The sequence below is a fragment of the Catharus ustulatus genome, chromosome 1 (assembly GCF_009819885.2).
Source record: "Catharus ustulatus isolate bCatUst1 chromosome 1, bCatUst1.pri.v2, whole genome shotgun sequence".
Lineage (NCBI taxonomy): Eukaryota > Metazoa > Chordata > Aves > Passeriformes > Turdidae > Catharus > Catharus ustulatus.
The window spans coordinates 10,468,844-10,484,845 of NC_046221.1; the positions used below are offsets into that span (position 1 = coordinate 10,468,844).

Consider the following 16,002-nt stretch of genomic DNA (forward strand, 5'->3'; position numbering starts at 1 on the left):
TTTTGCTCTCAAGTGAAACAATTTCCACCAGCAAAGAAAGACAGCAAGAAGGATCTGATCTTAAAAAAACCCCAAAAACACAAACAAAAAGAGACAAAACGCACAGAAAGGAGGAATAGGAGAGGGAAGACTTTTCCTTACAGTCGGTTGTGATTTCGTAGGGGGAGTTGAGGCGCGCGTCTCCGCAGGGTGAAGTGCTCACGTACAGATGGAACAGGATGTTCTCCCGCAGCCTGTAGCCTCCTTCTTTTAATCGCACGAAGATTGATCGCTCCCAGTCTTCTCGCCGTTTGCTAGGATCACAAAAGAGGTTCCAGGTCATTTGTTACATGCCAAATCTGAAACATTTCTGTGCTCTCTCTCTCTCTCCTTTTCTCCCTCTGCTTGTTTGTTTGTTTTTATTAGTACCTGGCATCATATATTTTGCCTAGTGACAACAAGAGAAAAACAATAACCTTTCCAGGTAAAGAAATGTGTGAAGGAGGTCAAAACTGCCAAAGGGCTTTTGGCTTGCTTACCTAAGATATATTCTAATGATAAAATGTGGATTTTTGAAGGGTAACTCTCCTTCCTCACATGCACAGATGCATAAATATGCTGATATTAAAGTGGTTCTGGTGCATGAAAAAATGAGTTCTCTTGGGCTCTCATGAACACATCAGCTCTGCTGATCACAATGCCTAGGCACATGTTTGAATCCCATTAACATCAATCACAACAGCTGAGATGTCTGTTCATATGCTCCACTGAAAAGGGCCTCTAATGAAGCACCCAAGTTTAATGACCACTGCCAGCCCTCCCTGCTCCCCAGGTGTTGTTCTTCTCCCCCTTTCAACCAGATCCGCCTACATGGTCACTTGGCATTTTTGAATATCAGAAACCATCTTAAGAAGACTGGACAAAACTTGGGCAGACTTTTCTCAGCTCTGTTGAAAAAGATACTTAGGGAGATGAAGCTTTTATCTTTGCAGTGGTTCAGCAGCTAGATGGGGATGCAGTGCACATATTCCATTAGCAACAGCTGCCCGGGAGGCCAAACCCTCCCAGTGCTGCCGTTTACAGCAACAGCACAGCATTAAGGCTCTGCTGCTGTGCAGTTCTTCTGATGAGTTACATTTGGGAAGATATGGGTGATTTCTCTGACAGACAGCTGCCTCTAATATGTGTATTTGGGTGATGGTCACGATTATAATTTTGAAAGTGAAAATGTGGTATTATGATGAGACTCCTTTCCCTCTGATGGCCTGGTCCATCCCTCAGAAACTCTGGTGTCTTTTTGGAGGAATATCTCTGAACAGAACTGCACCTGCAGGTAATGATTTTCCTAGGATGCTGTTAATAAGGAGGAATCCCACCCGTTTAATTCACTACAGGACAGCCCATTAACCAAGGTGATTTCTGCCTGTCTCTGCCTGCTGATAGTGCAAACAGGGGTTCTTTTTACTCAGCCTTTGAGTGAGTCCCTGGCTTTCATCCAAGCTGCCTCTGCCTGTTTTCTCCCAGTGCAGCCTCTGTGCTATTGAAGCTGTTTGGCTGTCACTCTTCCATGGTTTGGGTGTTTTGTCATTTTTTGATGCCAGGATGCGTTTGCTGTCAGGAGGAATTTACAGGCACATTAGCTCGCCTGTCAGGGACAGGGAGTCACACTGGCTGCTGAGCTGGGGCTGCCACATGCAGCTCCTTCATTTTCTGCTGGCTGTGGTGGAATTTCCCAACTGCACTAATTATATTATCGCCCTGATACAAGCCTGTGAAATAATAAAATCTCTGTAAGTCCTGCTGCTTGGACTTTAGAGCAATTGCAGGTAGTTTTAAATAATTCACTACAGAATCATCTGGGAGAATACAAAGCTGTACAGTCCAAATGCCTGCTATTATTACATTAAATCTCACCAGAGTGTGTGTGGGGGGGCAGCTTACAGTACTTGGAGACAGTTGCTATGTAGGGTTGGAGCAGTCATGTTTTGGGCTGGATTTCAGGAGTTCAGTTTCCATCCTGTTTTCACTGGTCATTGTTTTTCACTGATTAACCTTGCTTTTTTACCTCTCCATGAGCACCAGCAAGGGCCTGTGGCCAGTGTGGCTGGCAGGTTGGGTGATAGACAGCTGCTCTAAAAATAGTTGACAGGGCTGGAGGGCAGGGCAACTTGACTCTCTCCTCCAGCAGGCTGAGGTTCTTCATATCACATAGGGTCCTGACCTGCCTTTGGGATGGATTTTTAGGAGCTGAACTCAAACATGAGGTTCATTCCTGCACTGTGGATGAACAGGCTTAATAACAAAACTGGAAAAGAGTTACTGGAAAAGAGTTTGGGTTGCAACACCATCTGCCATAGCTTAGTAAAGTTTCTTGTCCATGGGATGTTTGGTGTATTTCAAAGCCCAGGGGGACCCAGGGATCTTGTAAAAAGGTGAAGCATGAGGTACAATTCTGCAAAGTCACCTCTACCCCAGCACCAGTACCCTTGTGCCTTGCCTCTGGGACAGGTGTTTTGAACTGGGAGGGGGAAGATGACTGCAGCAGCTATTCTTTACAAGATCCTTTGCACAGCCAAACACAACCTGCACAAATGGAGAGAGGAGCCCACAGTGAGCCTACAGATCCCATTCAGTTGGGGGAGGCATTAAAATGTCATTTCTGAGTGCTGGCAATGGCTAAAAGTGCAGAATTCATCCCTAAACCTTTACCTGTTCTGAATTTCTGCAGGAGTTAGGATTTAAGGCTAATTTAAAAACATGATAAATTCTAATCTTTTGCTTAAGTTCATTATTCAGCATAACACATGCCCATGTTTTGAGCTGACTTCAAGAAGACACTTAAGCAATACTTATGTTTTAATATATATGAAGCATTTTGGTGAAAAAGTCTGACAAGCAGAGGAGCAGTTTTTAGCACGTAAATGTATGTACAAAGAGTTTTTAGTGCTACATACTATAAGAGAACATCCTAAAGAAACTGACAGCAGGCTTAGTAGATGTGTAACAAACAGCTGATTTTCCTGGAAAAAATAACTGGACTGGATTAAGATTATTCCTTGCTTTTCACATATTAAATAAACAGTGGTTTGCATTTGACTTGCTGAAGAGCTTACTTTCTGGTAAAATCATCTCCCTGGCACCTGAAGGGAGCACTACAGCAGCAAGTCTTCTATAGTGTTGATTTATTTTAAGGGTACTCTATTAATTTTATTTGTCTTTAAAAAAGAAGAGTTGTATTTTCTTTTCTTCCCTATTGGCCAGTTGGTATAAAAAATACCACTGAAAATTATGTCAATTTTCCTACCACCACCATTGCAAGAGAATCAGACTATCATATTTGTGTGCTTTTTGATGGTGATTCTTAGAAAAAGCTTCTCAAAAGGTCTTTCTTGTCCTTCTTTTGTACATCAGAAAATTTACGCCTTACTTCTCATCTCTTTCATGAAAGTCTGGAGAACTGGAGGATTATGGTTGTCATAAAAATGAAATCTGGGAGGGCTAAGGTTTTTAATCAGACTGGTTAGAAGCTGACAGGTTTTAGTTGTGCTTTTAGCTTTTATTTAACTCAAGCTCTAGACAATGAATTGTTGAAAGAAACTTTCCTTTTGAAGTATTTGTCACTCTTGCTTCTTAGAGAGGATAAAGTTCCCATTCTGGAACTCTTTCCAAAGAAAAGTCAGGAAACTCACACCTCTAACATTTAGCAATAAGAAGAAAAGGGGGGAAAGTAATTTGCATATTGTTACAACATTGGCTTGTGGATGGAATTGTTCTGCAGCTTAAATATGTGAAGAAGTTGCTGTATTCTCTCTCTCAGAGAAATGGAAAAAAAAAAAATGCCCCAGCACATGGCAGTTCATCTCATCCCCAGTAGACACCTGAACAGTTCTGCTGAGTTCCATCTCAGAGGTGCCCATCTCTCTGCACTGGTGATCAAAGGAGCCTTGGGCATCTGACTGCCAAGAAGTAAATTCAGTTTTGTGAATTCCTGTCTCTGGCCATTGGTTTTATATCCTGGTCCTTGCTTTCTCCAACCTGCTTACCCTTGCTCTTAGAAACCTTCATGCTTCACTCAGGCAAGCACAAGTTTTGCTTTCACTGGTAGTAGTTCAAAATTCTGGAAAAGAGTTTCCTTTTCAAAGACAGCATCACGCAGAAAAATGTTTCTTGCACTGGGAGTTTCTGAAGTTTGAAATCCAGCCGCAGAGACCACACTCAGCAGGCAGGCTTGGTGGGAGGAAGGTTTGTGGAAAATAGGAAATATTCTCCAAAGAACAAACTTGCCTGTTCCATAGTGAATGATGGAAAATTTAAGTTCTTTGAGTCAAGAAAAAACCTCATCTTTTTGGTTTCAGTTAATTTATAACTTCGTGCAACAGCTTCCTGGCCTGGGAGAGAAGTCTAATTTGGGATGGGTTAATGCAAATGCGTTAACAATAGCTTTGTGTTTCCACCAAGCCTGAGGAGATGGTGTACAGATAGTCCCAGTGCAGCTGAGTTACCACATCTGTCCTAAAAATTGTCCTCATATCTATGTGGCAGCATCATGTGTTTTCTCTGTGAAAAGGAGATGTCTCTCTTCCCCCACAGAAAAAAGGAGTAAATATGATTTCAATGTGCAGAAAATGCATTTTTAATTTCCTTTTGAACCCTCCATTTTATCACCATATGAGAAAGCTCCTGATGATGGCAGTAAACTGTGGCAATAAATATTAAAATTGAAGAATATATCGTAACAAACAGTTTTGTTTCCCCATGGACTTCAAGGAAGTAGAATCTGATTTGTCAATAACTCCAGCTCTGTCATTCAAGGGTCCTTAGCCTTGACAATTTTGGTTGAGATTTTTATGGTGTGTGCTGGTCAGGCAAGCGGTGCTGCCTGGTCTTGGCTGAACAGAGAGTGAATTGAAGTTATTGGGAACAGAGCTTGTGCTGCACTGAGGGAGGATTCTCTTAACAAAAGGCTGTTAACATTGATCCAAATAAAATAATAATATGACTGAACATGTTAGGGAGGTGGATCAATACAGTAGTTTAAGATGCAGTGTTAGCACTTGTTTCCCAAGAGACCATAGCACGAAGCAAGTACTAGGGCTGCTACACTGCTGAAAACATAATAATTTAATGTAAACTTGAAAGCAATTCTGAATGAAATAGAGAGAATATTGTTTTTGATTAAACCCTTCAATGCTCTTGTCCCCCTTTGTTAGCCAAACCCATGTACTCAATATACTCTCCTGTCTTCAACTGCAGCCTGAAGTGAAAATAGCCATTATTCCTGTTATTATTGCTTAGGTGCAACTGTATCACAGGTGCTTACAAGAACACACAATCCTGCTTAGATTGACCCTTGTCTGTGACCTGATGCAAAACCTTATGAAGTCAAAGGAATTTTTTGCACTGAGTTTAATGGCCTTCAGAAAAAGTCACATGAATATGCAGTCAAGAATGGAGGGCAGAAGAATGACATATAGAGAAAGAGGTTTTTTGTTTGTTTTCCTTCATTCTTTGATTCCTTCTATATAATAAGTGCCACCTCAGTTTCTCTTCTGCTCAGTTTTCACACCATAGGATAATTCAGGCTGGTAAGGACCTTAAATCTCTATCCCAACCTCCTTCTCAAAGCAGTTGGACAGACTGCTCAAGGTTCTGTGCACTCAGATTTTGGTCCAAGACAGGAGGAAGACTGCACAACCCCTCTGAGTGATCTGTCCCACTGTTAGCCTACTGCCATGGGGAAAATTAGTCCTCATACTCAGACTGAGCTTCTCTTGTTTCAGTGTGTGCCTCTTGTCTGTCACCTTCCCACTGCACACCTAGGTAAAGATGTCAGCTCCATTGTGTTGCTGACAAGCTTTGCTGGCTCTGCCATCCCACCTGAAGGCTCACCAGGTCCACATCTGTCAGCACTTGTACACAGCCCAAGTGCTCTGGCCCCTGAGACTCTGGGTAGCTGATTAGTGGTGGATGCACACATCCTTGACAGACTTTCATACTTCCCAAGATCCTGCTGGCCCTCTTTGCTGTTAGGCACACCACTAGCTAATGGCTTGCTTCCTGTCTGCCTACAAACCTGTCCCCTTTCAGCAGAGCTGTTCCCCACCCTGGATTTCTTTCCTTCTTGAAGGAAAGGAGGAAGGTCCTCCTTGGTGTGGGACTTTGCATTTGTCCTTGCTAAGTTTTCTGTCAAAGCTCCTGCTGGTCCAGCCCTCCAGCCTGCTGGGATGACAGACCAGCCCTCAAGCATAGTCACTGGTCCTTCCCACATTTCGGTGTCCTCTGCAAAGCTTATAACCAAGCACTGTGTAACCTCCACCAGGCTGTTGATAGACACAATCAGAGAAAAGACAGCATGCTGAGGTACCCTTCGTTACCATTTTCCAGGCAGTGCATGACCCATTAACCATTTAAATGGTAACAAGGTGGATTTGGCTGAAGACAGGAACAATAATTCCACTGTAATGATGCTACATGCTATAACATTTTAAAACATCATAAAGAAGGAGTGAGTGATAGCATCTTACACTTTGGCACAAAGTTTACTGTGCTGTTAACACACATTGGTTCTCTAGTGAGTCAATGAAGACATTAATGATCAATAAATCACTTCTTTGAAATCTTTCAGCAGCAGCAAAGAAGACAGGAAAATGGCTGCGTTAAGCAAAATGACTCCCTTCAAGTCTCTGGTCAGTGAATGATGCTAATAAGCCTGCATGTAAAGATTTGTACAAAATCATCAGGCTTCATAAAGCCCAGCTTTATGAGTCATATCTAATCACTACTGAAAGAGAATCAGCTGAAGTAAAGTAGCTCACGACCCAACACTTCAGACTACCTGACTCTCAATTTTTTTGTGCAGTGTATTGTTCCTTCATCACCTAAAGACTCAGAAAAAAAAATGACATAATGAAACAAATAGCTCAGTTGTCTGGAGGATGGATCTGTTCCACTGAAGGCCATATAACAGCCCCCAAAAATCAACAGAATTCAGTTACCTTAAGTGCAGCTCCAGCTGTGAGTAGAGGAAGTGAACAAATGCCCTTCTTGCCACAATTTCTGCATGGCAGTCGTTGACCGCAAGCCCTTGGTCATTTATGTATTCCCCATTTATACATTTGGTACCCGATGACAGCACAATAACCTGAGCTTGCCTGATGTCCAAACCTGTAGGAAGAAAAACAAAAGTGCTGTGAAATTGCTGTGGGTGAGTATGATACCATGATTGTTAAAGTCCTCACAGCACACGTTTTGATGTGGCAGCCAGACAGCCCTAATGGGGTGCTTGTTAAGGTGATAATGTGGCCTTTGGAATATGCAGGAATCTCACATCTCTGTGTTATTAGAATAATAAGGTCTATATTTCAGTCTTGCTGCTAATTCCAAGATAAAAGCTCACCATGAAGTTTACTTGTTAAATCAATAACTACATCATAGCAGAGCATATGCTGTAGGGAGGTAATAAAGATCTCCTGCAGTGCTGATAAATGGGCAGGTTTTTATGAGCTGTTGAAGACATTTTCTGGTGGGAACACATACTCCCTGTAATGTTAGGTTTCATTGCTGTTGCACTCTAAGTACTAAATAAAATGGAAGTAACGCTTCTGGGGCTGCTTTTTAAACATCATGAAGGAAATACCCCATCAGATTTGACTTTCAGTCCAGTTTCCTTTTAGTTTCTTCAAGAGCAGCTACCTCAGTGCTCTTTTCAGTGTGGTCTCAGGCATGGAGCATTTATCACTGAGACCAGCCTCTCCACATAATGGTGATGGCAATTGAAAGATGTCCCTTACTTGGTTCAGATAGAAACTTTCGAGGAATAAATACTGATTTATTTGGAGTCAGTTGCAAAATTCTTAGAGATTTCAACAGGAACTGCCTTTCTCTCTAAAACATAGCTCATTCAGCCCTGTAGAAAATGTCAAAGTAGAATTCAGAATGAACTGAGCCCAAAATGAAATTATCTCTTGAAAAACACATCTCTGGGCTCATCTTTCTGAATACCAAAGAACTGGGGAGCAGCTCTTGGGAAAAAGAACTTTTTTGCCTGATAGATGCTTCCTCTAGAAGTGACAGAGGGTAGGGCTGTATGACACAATGGAAAATGTAGGCAAACCTGCACAGTACAGCACAGTGGCCCAGACTGCTGGTGTTGGTGTGGCTGTGCCCAGGTGGGGTCACCTGAGATGCCCTTGATGTGCTGCCTAAGATCTGGCTGCTGTCTGGGGAGTCCAGGAGCTTCTGCACACTCCCCATGCATCTCACATGGAAATCCATAAAGAGGCTCAGTGAAAACACACACCTGTGTTCAGGCAACTGAATCAAGACCTCAAAGTGTGACAAGTCAGTGATGAAGACAGGACTGAGACTGCAAACACCCATAGGAGGAATGGAAACAATCTTCCCATGGGCCATGGTGATGCTGTTTCTATGGTATTACTTTAGCTTTAGAAAAGCTTTAGGAATAATTTTACAGAGTCAGCAAAAATATTTTTTTCCTCTTAAAAGGTCTATTGAATAGCAGAAAAACTGAGAGATTGCAGAGATTTTTTTGGCTCGGCATGTTTGGGGTCATGTTCCCTCATAAAATCTATTGGTGTTAAATGACAAAAAAGCTGAATGGAGAAGGAAATAATATTTTAAACAAAAGGATTGGGGCTGCCAGTTGGTAAATACCATTAACAGCCCTTCATAATCACCACACAGCACTGGGACTAGTAGTGGATGACACGCTGTAGCACTGTTGCCATGCTTAATGAATATGATTGTAAATGATATTAAAACTGTTTCATGCCTATATCAATACAAAAGTTGCATCAGTAATCCAGAAGGTTTAGCTGTAATGTGGCATTGCAGCATTGTGACATGTGTAGGAGAGGTGTCAGTATTGTGAAAAATTCAGTTAATTACATCTGAGACCCTGGTTGTGAGAGTCTTGTACAGAAATTGTTACAGGTACAAGTGACAAAGTACACATCACCGTATGTCTGTGCTGAGAATTTAATCTCTATTTGTTACTATAGATGTGGCCCTAAAAATGTGTTTTGGAGTATTTACTGGGGAGAAAAAAAGAGCAGGAAATCTCAAAAACCCAAGAAGTGAAGATGGGAACACATGGGAGAAATGGAGAAGAGAAAAAGTCTTTGTGTTTATTCCAGTTTTATTACTAGGTAAAAAGTTGAGGGGTAAAAATTACTCGTTCCCTACAAAGAAAAGAGCTTATAGTCTGTACATCAAAATTGCTTTGCTTTAGGGTCACTGCTTTAGTGAGAAAAACAATAGGTATCTTAGATTGTGACATGTCCATCTAGTTAACAGTGTCTTTCACATGGACTAACATCCAACATTTCATGGGCCACTGCCTGCCATTGAGGTGTTCGAGTCCCACTCAGCATCTCAAAAAGCAGTCTATATTTTCTTCAACAGTATGTAATATTTTCCTTGGTTGGAAGATCCATGAAAAGAATCAGCTATATTTTTTTGTATTCTATTTATTTACCACTGGAGATAGAGCCTTATTTACCTCAGTACAGCAGGAGTACACCAAGAGGCAATTCCCTCCTACAGAAATTCGTGAGCCTCTCTGCCCCTGAGGACCTCAGTCAATATTCCTTCTCAGGGCAGTGAGACCAACTGCTTCCTTCTCCTAACATTAGCATGCCCCTGGTGTGCCTCCTCCTCTCCCCCTTCACCTTGTAGGCAAAGCACCAGGCTCTGAAAATACAGGGCAAACCACCTGGGTAAGCCCTGGGATCTACACCTTCCTCAAACCCCCAGTCAGCTCAGTACACAGTGTGATGTCTTTCATTTTTTCAATAATTTTATCCACAAATAAAAACTCTTTTTCTCCTCTCAGATGAAGGTAAGCTGATGAACGCACTCAGGATTTTCTGTAAGGAGTGGATTTCTTCACAAATGGAACAGACAGGTACCCAGCACCTATCAGATGCAGCAATAACAAGAATCCCTCTGATGTTGTTTGCTATCACAATGTCCACCTGCACAGCCAGTGTGCTTGGGGTGTTCATGTTTGGGTGAATTAACTCCATATGTTGGCTTTCAGTGATATAGGCCCCAGAAGGTAACCATGTGTGGACACAGCCTGGGGTGTTTCCAGTCCTGGCAAGATGCAAGTGTTTGCAGAACATCACTTAGATGTTGCCTGGGGCTGGGAGTCAATGGCTTCCAAGGATTTGCAGAACCAGTCTGAGTGTTAAAGATCTCAATGTATTTTCCATTTGCAGTGTCAGAAAATAATCCATGCACTTCTATGCTCAGAAATACCCAAGAGTTATGTCTCACTGCTGTGGCACTTGGAAACCCAGGTGTACATGACTTATGCATTAGCTTTGAAATATTTACAGCTCACTGGGGAGCCAAATGGAGAAAGTGATCTGTGACCAATGTAGCACCGTTCAATGCTGCCTGTAAGGGCACCCAGCATGATGAGAAACACTTCCAACAACCTGCCAGTTGTCCGCTGTGTTCAGGAGCATCCATGCTAACAGATTGTCCTCTTGCATGCCTTGTTTGGTACATACACAGAGCTGGAGGTTTATCCCCTGTGTAATGTTTGATATTATTGCCAGTGAACATGGGAGGAATTTTTCTCTGAGAACAAGACATGATGCCTCGCTGATGAAGGCAGATTTTAGCATTGACTGATCACACTGGCATTTTAGGCAGCATTTCCAGCTCTGGAGCCTAGATATTTGCTTCAGTGATTCAGAATTAATAGGCACTTCTGTACATTTGTCTATTTTGCATTAAAACCAGTAATTACTAACTCTTGTTATTAATGTTAGCTTCCTATTTTATTTTGCTTGCAGAATACTTCAAACTTCTCAAGTAATTTCTATTAATGGAAGTCGAGCTCCCTCATAAACATCGATTAATTTAAGCTCAGACATGTAGCAGATCCAGACTGTGCACATCCTCAAGCCATGCCTGGGAAAGCTATGGCTTTGTGAGTGGCAGAATCCTACATGAGCAGTAACTGGCACCACCAGCCTAATGGCACCTACCCTGCTTAGGGGTGCACAGCAGGATTTGACCCAGGATTGAGATTGCCCCCCACAGGACTCCTGTTCTTACTGAGAGCAGTCAGTCTTGGGTGAAAGATCCAGGGATGTAACTGCATTCAGGTTATTTGACAAACAAGGAAAAATGGGTTACATTATTATGACCTTAACTCCTGACCCACTCATTGTGAGAGTTCATGAGGCATTTCCTACCCTTGCTGCCTTCTGCAAAGTAGTGTTTGAGGAGACATTAGGTTAAAAGTAACTAGTGAACGATTTATAACAGGCACCTGCATTACATTTCTATTATTTGCCTAAAGACTTCTAATAGTTTTCAATTTGAAAAGGAAATGGAGCAGGGGAAAGGAAATTGGGAAGCTGTGTCAGCATAGTGGCTGTGTCCTGGCTAACACCCTGTTGTTGAGGACAGCTGAGAGAGCAGGGAGGGAATTCACTACATTTTATCTTGACAAATTCTGTCAATTAAGTAGTTGCATTATAAAACAAAAATGTACACATAAATGGCACATTGCCTTTGATCACAGATTCAGTCTAATGATCCAGTGAGGTGCAATCCTTTCTGGCGTTCTGCTGAAAGCCTGAGCCCATTCTGGGTCTAGAGGCAGGACCTCCTCTCACAGCCAGGCAGGGGGAGCCTTGAACACCCAATATTCAATTTTTGCCTCTAAGTGATAGTGCAGAATTTCACATCATAGCTGAGCTGTTGAAAAGAAACTGGATTTTATTATAAGCCATTTCCAGTTTGCTGACACCAGTAGGGAGATTCATTTCAGCTGTTCTGGATAACTAGAGTTTAGATGTCTGTAGCTGAGCTAATTGCTGCAGACTCTCTTTTTAGTCAAAGGAGAGGAATTTTCCTGGGAGGTGATCCATCTACCCTCGTTTAGGTATTTGCTTTTTGATAGTCTACATTACAATTTAGTATCTTCATGAACACTGAAGACCTATAGAAAGCCAGAAGAGGTAAACCTTTCTCCACTGTGGAGGGATGCTCTTAGAAAGATTTCTCTTCCAAGCAGGAAAATACTGATCAAAACTGCCCAAATCATAAGAGGCCAAACAGAAGAAATCTAGGGCCTTTACATTTTTCCCCCCTTATGTTTAAGCTTCTTGAGATTTTTTCTTTTCAGCTTTTTTCCCCCACAACAATTCAGGATAATTGTATCAATGTTAGTATATCCAAGGATGGTCATTTTGCCTTGAGCTGAACTATTACACACAGAAAGCAAACAGGGATGTCTTCTCTATGTGACCTCCCAAAACAGCAGGCCTGCAGCCACAGAGCTTGCAACAGAAATGAATCAGAAAGACAGAAGAGAGAGTAACCAAGCAAAAATATGAAGGTTTGCTCAGCAGATAAACTGGATGTGGAGAACTGGCTGACATCTTATGGACTATGGTTATGAGCTGGGGTTTTAGGTCAGTTGGGGCCATAAACACAAAATGCCTACTCCCACCTAAAGACAGCTCTACCAATACAACAAGTGAGTTTTGGCTAGTCTAGTCAATGTTTCCACTGATTTTAGAAGTTGCTCTTCTAGTGGACTAGTAGGACCTTCCATAAGAATGAGTTTGTTAGCCTTGCATATTTTTGTGTTGGAAAGGAAAATCAAAACCATGAGGTAATGGCAGGAGGTGTAGACTGGTACCTGCAATCAGCAAACTGAATCACATTGGCTGTGTATCAGAGAACTGTGAAATTCAGCGAGCCTAATTCACACAGAACAGCATGGAGTTTACAACTGCTAATGCCAGAATACAACTGGGATCACACTTTGGTTCCTCAGCAGCTGGCACGACACGTAGAGAAGCACCAGTCAGTATGCAAGTGACTATTGCACTGCATGTTTTAGACCCTGCTAGTGGTAGTGAAATCTATCTTCTTTTTCAGCATGACACTGCTCGAAATACATTCATTTTAAATTAGAAAAATTAAAAAATCAGAAAAATCAGGTTTGATTAATTAAGAAAACCCACACCTCTTTATTGGGTGGGAGACAACTTACACAAAATGCAATGCAGTAAAAAGGAAAGCCAGAAATAATGATAGTGTAACATCAGCCCTTCTGAATAATTCATGGGATACAATTTCATGTTATTTTAAATGGTGCTGCTTCTCTCTCTGATAAGCAATAATTCTATGCTCTTTCTTTACCTTTTTAAACAAATCAGTCAAAAGGATTGTCTATTGTTATCTGAAAAAAAAAGTGTATTTGGAATAATTTTCAAGGCAGCTTAATTGAGCTCGGATCACAGAGGAGGGTTGGTTTTTATTCTTTAATACCCTCTACTCACAGCTGAATAAGTTCAGGTTTCCATTTCAAGTTTGTTTAGGGAAGGAAAATTTCTTGATGTTACATAGCAATGACAAGTCCTGCATTATTTTCTCTTATCTTCTTCCCTGGCAGCCCTATCACATTCTTAGAATGGCTTTAATTTTGTAATAAGAGATAGTCAAGACATGAAAGGGCAGTGATGCTGGAAAAGCTGCCTGCAGGGACGTGCTGTGGGCACAGCCCTGCACCCCACAGTCCCAAGGCAGATCCTTGAACCTGTGCAGAGCCCCGTGGTCACTGTGCTGCCAGGCTGCTGCCTGCCACCCCAGGAGTGGGCAAGGTCCTACAGAAAATACTGCCAAAGAGGCAAAGAGCTCTTCTACCCATCTTCTCAAAAAAACCCCCAAAAAACCCCCAAACAACAACAACAAAAAACAAAAAAACAAACAAAAAACCCAAACAAACAAACAAAAAAACCCAGGAAAAGGACACATTTCTCTGGAAACTAAAACTATTGCCCCTGTATGTCAGTGCTTATATGAGGAGTAGGTCTATGGTTAGAAGTGAGAGATGTATTTATCCAGGTCCATCAGTCCATTTTCTCCACAACTTGGTGATGCATCTACAACTCCTTCTATTCTGAGACTTCAAGAGAAGTGAAATCAAGATGTGTGTGCAAGGAGGGAGCTGAGCATTGAGGGGCTGGTGTGTGGCAGGATGTACCTGGCTCTTCAGTGCTGATGTAGGTTATGCACTCCTGACATAGGGAGCTCTGCTGTCCCCAGATCTGCACCAAGAACAAAACCACATTCATGACTAAAAAACTATATATAAAAAATGTTTTGCCATAAGAGAAGAACTGGGTACATCAGGGATGATTAATAGTGTGCATATATCAATTCACAGTATGCATTTATCTGCCAGCCACAAAGATTGCTGCAGTTCATTTTTTTTTCTCTCCATTTTCTACTGTACCTGTGGTAGTGACTGTGATAATTTCAGTGACAAACAGGAACCTGGGACTTCAGTGAGCACCCTGGCTGTAACCCCTAGCTCACACTGGATGCCCCAAAGAACACCCCTGAGGTGGATGGGAGCAGGTGATGTGAAGTAGCTGACTAAAATATGAGAAGAAAGAAGCATGTTGAGGGCTTAGGAAATGGAATAGCAGAAGTCTGAATGAAAGGCAGATACACAGGTAGCAAATAATAGGAACAAAGAAATGGCAAACAGTGAGGTTACAGATATTTAGGGGTATAAAATGGAACAGTCTTTGAAACACTGGAGTTGCACAGTGATTTCCTGTCCTTACATCAAAATGTGGGTTATGTGTAACTGATTATATTGTATTTCTGTGGAAAGAAAGGGTGTAGAGGGGGCCTCTGAGAGCCTCATATTTTCTTCCCTTATTAATGTGTTGGGTAATCCTCCCTCTGACTGTGCTGCCTAGGTAAAGCTATTCTTCACAGAGCTCTTCCTCTTCATCAGTGAAGAAGCAGGGATAGAGTGACAGTCCTCTCTTATCCTGATCTCTGACCCCTCTGTGCTGGAATCAAGAGCCAGGGTATTGTCTGACAGTGGCCATGGCTCTCTTTTCACAGCCAGGTTCAGTAAATTTTGCCTAAACCCACAGGGGTGGGGGAGTGCTCTGGTAAATAAGTTCCAAATTCAGTTCCTCTGAAACAAAAATCCCTTTCTGACACAAGCCCATTTTGTACTGTTTGATCACATCATGGCATACCTGAAAAAGGATTCTTGTGCTAATCCACTTTGCAAGATATTTTTGTGCAGGTTTTTTCCTTCAACCTCATTCAAAAGGTGGATTTCCAGAGCGGAAAAGAATGGTGAGGAGGTTGCCCAAGTGTATGGGAATCAGAAAACAAAGGCAAGGCTCCTGGGGGCTGCAGAAAAGAGTGACCCAGCAGGAGAGAGTACAAAAACCGAATATGCAAACTATGAACATGGTGGGAGTGTTTCTGAGCATCTGGAAGGTACAAACCTCAAGAAGGGAAGTCAGCCCTAAATTTAGAGCAACAGATCTGAGGTCCTGAGATGACATCAAAGAAAATAAAAGTCAGGCTGAATAACTGGTGCAAATTATTAACAATGAGATCCATTAGGCTAGAATGGTCTCCCAAGGTGCTGTTGAATGCCCCATTGTTAATTGATTAATTTAAATCTAGACTGGAAATAGTACTTGGGAACAATCTTATGCTTGCAGGGAAATGGACTGGATGACTTAGTGGTCTCTCCCAGTTCTAATTTCTATGGTCCATTTCTTCCCTCCCCTCAGTGGACCAAAAGGATGAAATCCCATCATCTTTGCTTCTGAGCAGTGTGGAAGGAGACAGTGCTGTGTTTGTGAGCACCAGTGCCCTTTACCTTCCCTTCCTTTCCTCAGCGTGGGCTTTGGAAATCCAGAGAGGGAGGAGGGTCAGCCAGCCCAGGGCCCTGCATACCCCCATACCATATCCTTGAGGAATTAAAAAAATAAAAATTTATAGTGGTAGAATCAAAGTTATTTGAGGATTTTTTTACTTTCATGTGAATTTGAATACTGTTTTTCTCCTCAGGAAGAGAGCTTGCACATAATTCTTAATTTTAAAGCAGGGCTGAACTGCTCTTTCCTGCCATGTCCTGACTGCAGATATCTGTGTTTCTCTAATAAATGTTGTGCCACTGATATCTGAATATTAAGTAAATTGACA

The 16,002-nt window shown here is 42.0% G+C and overlaps 1 protein-coding gene across 1 annotated transcript in view; it reads right to left on the reverse strand.

Annotated features, from left to right (window-relative positions):
• The window catches only part of ADARB2 (adenosine deaminase RNA specific B2 (inactive)), a 303,805-nt gene that overhangs the window by 36,221 nt on the left and 251,582 nt on the right, over nucleotides 1–16,002 (reverse strand). Inside the window, exons 5-6 of the mRNA XM_033063178.2 lie at nucleotides 6,975–7,143; nucleotides 142–293 (exon numbers count right to left, since the gene is read on the reverse strand). Of these exons, the coding sequence (XP_032919069.1) occupies nucleotides 142–293; nucleotides 6,975–7,143 (321 nt within the window). The remainder of the gene's footprint in view (nucleotides 1–141; nucleotides 294–6,974; nucleotides 7,144–16,002) is intronic.